General features: G+C 40.2%; 1 protein-coding gene across 1 annotated transcript; it reads right to left on the minus strand.

Annotated features, from left to right (window-relative positions):
- Window positions 1-1,336: 1,336 nt before the first annotated feature.
- Window positions 1,337-2,695, minus strand: TAS2R1 (taste 2 receptor member 1). Its single transcript, XM_003263158.4, has one exon. It carries the CDS (start codon window positions 2,380-2,382, stop codon window positions 1,483-1,485), a length of 900 nt encoding a protein of 299 aa, XP_003263206.2. The 5' UTR covers window positions 2,383-2,695; the 3' UTR covers window positions 1,337-1,482.
- Window positions 2,696-2,948: the final 253 nt, after the last annotated feature.

Consider the following 2,948-nt stretch of genomic DNA (forward strand, 5'->3'; position numbering starts at 1 on the left):
AATAATTACATCCAGGATACAACTGATCTTCCCACAGCTGGCTCCCTGAGTGCCTGATTAGCTACAAACCTTCCTACCTAGTGGGACGTGGGAAAATGAAATAGCAGGAAGATGGAGGCTGTCATTTTGCCCCTTGGGGAATGAAGTGTGAAACCTGTGGGAAGTTGAGAGTACACTCAGAGCTTAGTTCCCATGCCCAAGAAGATAAGTACGTCCCTGAATCTTCTGAAGCAAAATCCTTCATTGGTGTATTACAACCAGGCCTGCGTGGCTTGGGTTAGAAAAGCTGTATTTGGGTTCCTATTACTGGTGATTGACAAATCTAAACCTAAACCTACTTTGCATCATCGCGCCTGAACTACAAGTTACAGCTAAGCTTAAGAACATTTTTTACTTCATTTACCTGTCTGGAAGCAAAACAGTTCTGAAGCTGTTTTGGAAATATACAAGTATATCTATCTCCATAATTTATCTATCTATCTATCTATCTATCTATCTATCTATCTATCTATCTATCTATCTATCTATCTCTTAGTATTCAAAATCTCAACTAAACAGAAAATGCATTTGTGACTTGAAGCAGATGGAGACACCCCCAGCCCCACCCACCTACTGATGTTGCTTCATTGGGAAGACATGCAATGCAGGAGGAGTTCCAAATTACCACCCCGGGTTGAAAGGGTCTCAAAGTCAGGCAAACAAATACAAAATAAAACATCTTTGCAAGTTATTGTCTGTTCAGAGTGCACAGCTAGGAGAAATGGAAAACAGGCATTCCGTCCTCGACTCCTCCTCCTCCTCCTCTGCCTTCCCCTTTATCAGTTGATTGCCCATGTCACCATGGCATCTAGGCTCTCTGCAGGATGAAGTAGGAGAATATGCTTATAAGGATGGAGAAGGCCTGCTTGTCCTTGCTTTGTTTGTGATCTGAGGAGAAAGAATGGATCCATTGCCTGCAACTCCAACAAACAGAACAGAAATAATATCCAGGTAGACAAGAAATGAAGTCAGCCCGTTAAGGTCAGGATAAACCATCGAAGACTAGGCATCGGATAGTCATGGACCATACAGCATTCATGTGTCCTTCTGACATCACGAGTTCAAACATGTGCTTTTCTTTTTCATCAAACTTTTAATTTTGAAATAATTGTAGATCTGAGTGCATTTGTAAGAAGGAATACAGAAAGACCCTGAACCATTTACTCAGTTTTCCCAATGGTAACAACTTGCAAGATGATAGTACAATATCACAACCAGGATATTGACATTGATGTAATCCATCAACATATGTTGTGCTTTCAAAATCAGTTTAACTGCTTGAAAAAGTAGTAAATTCATAGAAATACCTCAGGCCGGATAAACAGGCCTGAAGGGGACGTGTTGTATATTTATGAACAGGCTACTTTGTCTGGCTGAGGGAAGTGTGGCAGGCGTGGGTAAGTCATTGAATCATGGGTTCTTTGAACTGATCAAAGTTCTCTCTCACTGACAGCACTTACTGTGGAGGAGGAACTTTTTTGCATTTTGTTTCAATTTAGGATTTCCTAAAATTAAGATGAGAGAGTGTCCAGAAGGGTATATACCAATCACAAGGATGAAGAACAGAAAGATGAACCTTCTGACATGAAACTTTAGAGAAGAGAGAAAAACTTTTATCATGCAGTGGGAGAAGCAGAGGATCAGGAAGGACAGGACAGACAGCAACGCGCTGCTGGGGGCATCCCTGCCAGGAACCCTGCTGCCGGCCACTGTGTTTCTCATTTGCTGGGTGTGCCTCCCCAGAGAGAAAATCAAAAGCAGAACAGCAACAAGGAAGATAAGTAATGGCACTAAGAACTCAGCAACATAAGAGAAAACCTGTATAGCCGGTGTATCTTCTTTTTGAATCGTGGCATTTTGGGATAAAAAGTTCCTTAAGAAGTATGGGACCGTAAGCCCTGCATATTTGCTATGGAAAACACAAATTATAGATACATATAGCAGAGACCCCAGGATCATCCATGGGACCAACTTGGATATCCTCATCTTCAACCAGATGAAGAGTGGGTGAGGGACGCTGGCAACCTTGGCACAGTAGAAAACGCCGAGCCATGTGGCAAGCCAAAGTTCCAATTCATTTATAAATAAGAGAATTGCACAATTTGTAGAACACTTGATGAATTCTATCAAGAAGATAACAATCACATTAACGTAGAAGATGAAAAACTGCAGAAAAATTCTAGAAACCGCCAGGCAAGAAAGAAGGAGATCCAGTGGAGCCATTTTTCTGTGCTTGATCAAGTCAATGCCGTTCACCACCACAATGATGCCATTTGTGAAAGTCCCAAGAAGAAATTGTATCACTGCAAGAAGAAAATAGATAACGAGGTGAGACTCTAGCATTTTAGGAATAAAAAATTATTTACTTAAAAAATAATGAAGTTATAGAGTTTTGGACAGGTTGGGTTGTTCACGCTCTTCAATTAGATCAGGACTCCTCTGGGGAAGAAGACTAACAATAAAGTCATGGGGCAGGAAGGTGGTGTACATTTGTTTATGTCACTGCTTTCTCTATTTATTTCTGAGACAGTCAAATAAGGAGGAGATACTCTAGCAACAATTTGCTTCTTATTGATGGCTTTTGCATTTTACAGGTTTACCTAGCTTTCAAAGTCATCACAGGCAAATAACGGAATCAGACACCTTCAGACAGCTGGGAGAACAGCTCCTCCAGAGTAATTAGCCAAAGATACTCAATTCTTCATCTCTACTACGAATAATTGATTTTGCCTACAGGTGTGATTCTACTTAATGTTATCTGTGTACTCTTTAAAAATACATATTTTTGAAATTTTCACTTAAGTTATGATGATATGGTACAACCAACAACATAGGACTCCTGAGTAGTTCTCCAATATGCAACGGTTGAGCAATTCAAAACTATCTGTAAAATAGTTATAGAATAAAAA

Source organism: Nomascus leucogenys, chromosome 6 (genome assembly GCF_006542625.1).
Source record: "Nomascus leucogenys isolate Asia chromosome 6, Asia_NLE_v1, whole genome shotgun sequence".
Lineage (NCBI taxonomy): Eukaryota > Metazoa > Chordata > Mammalia > Primates > Hylobatidae > Nomascus > Nomascus leucogenys.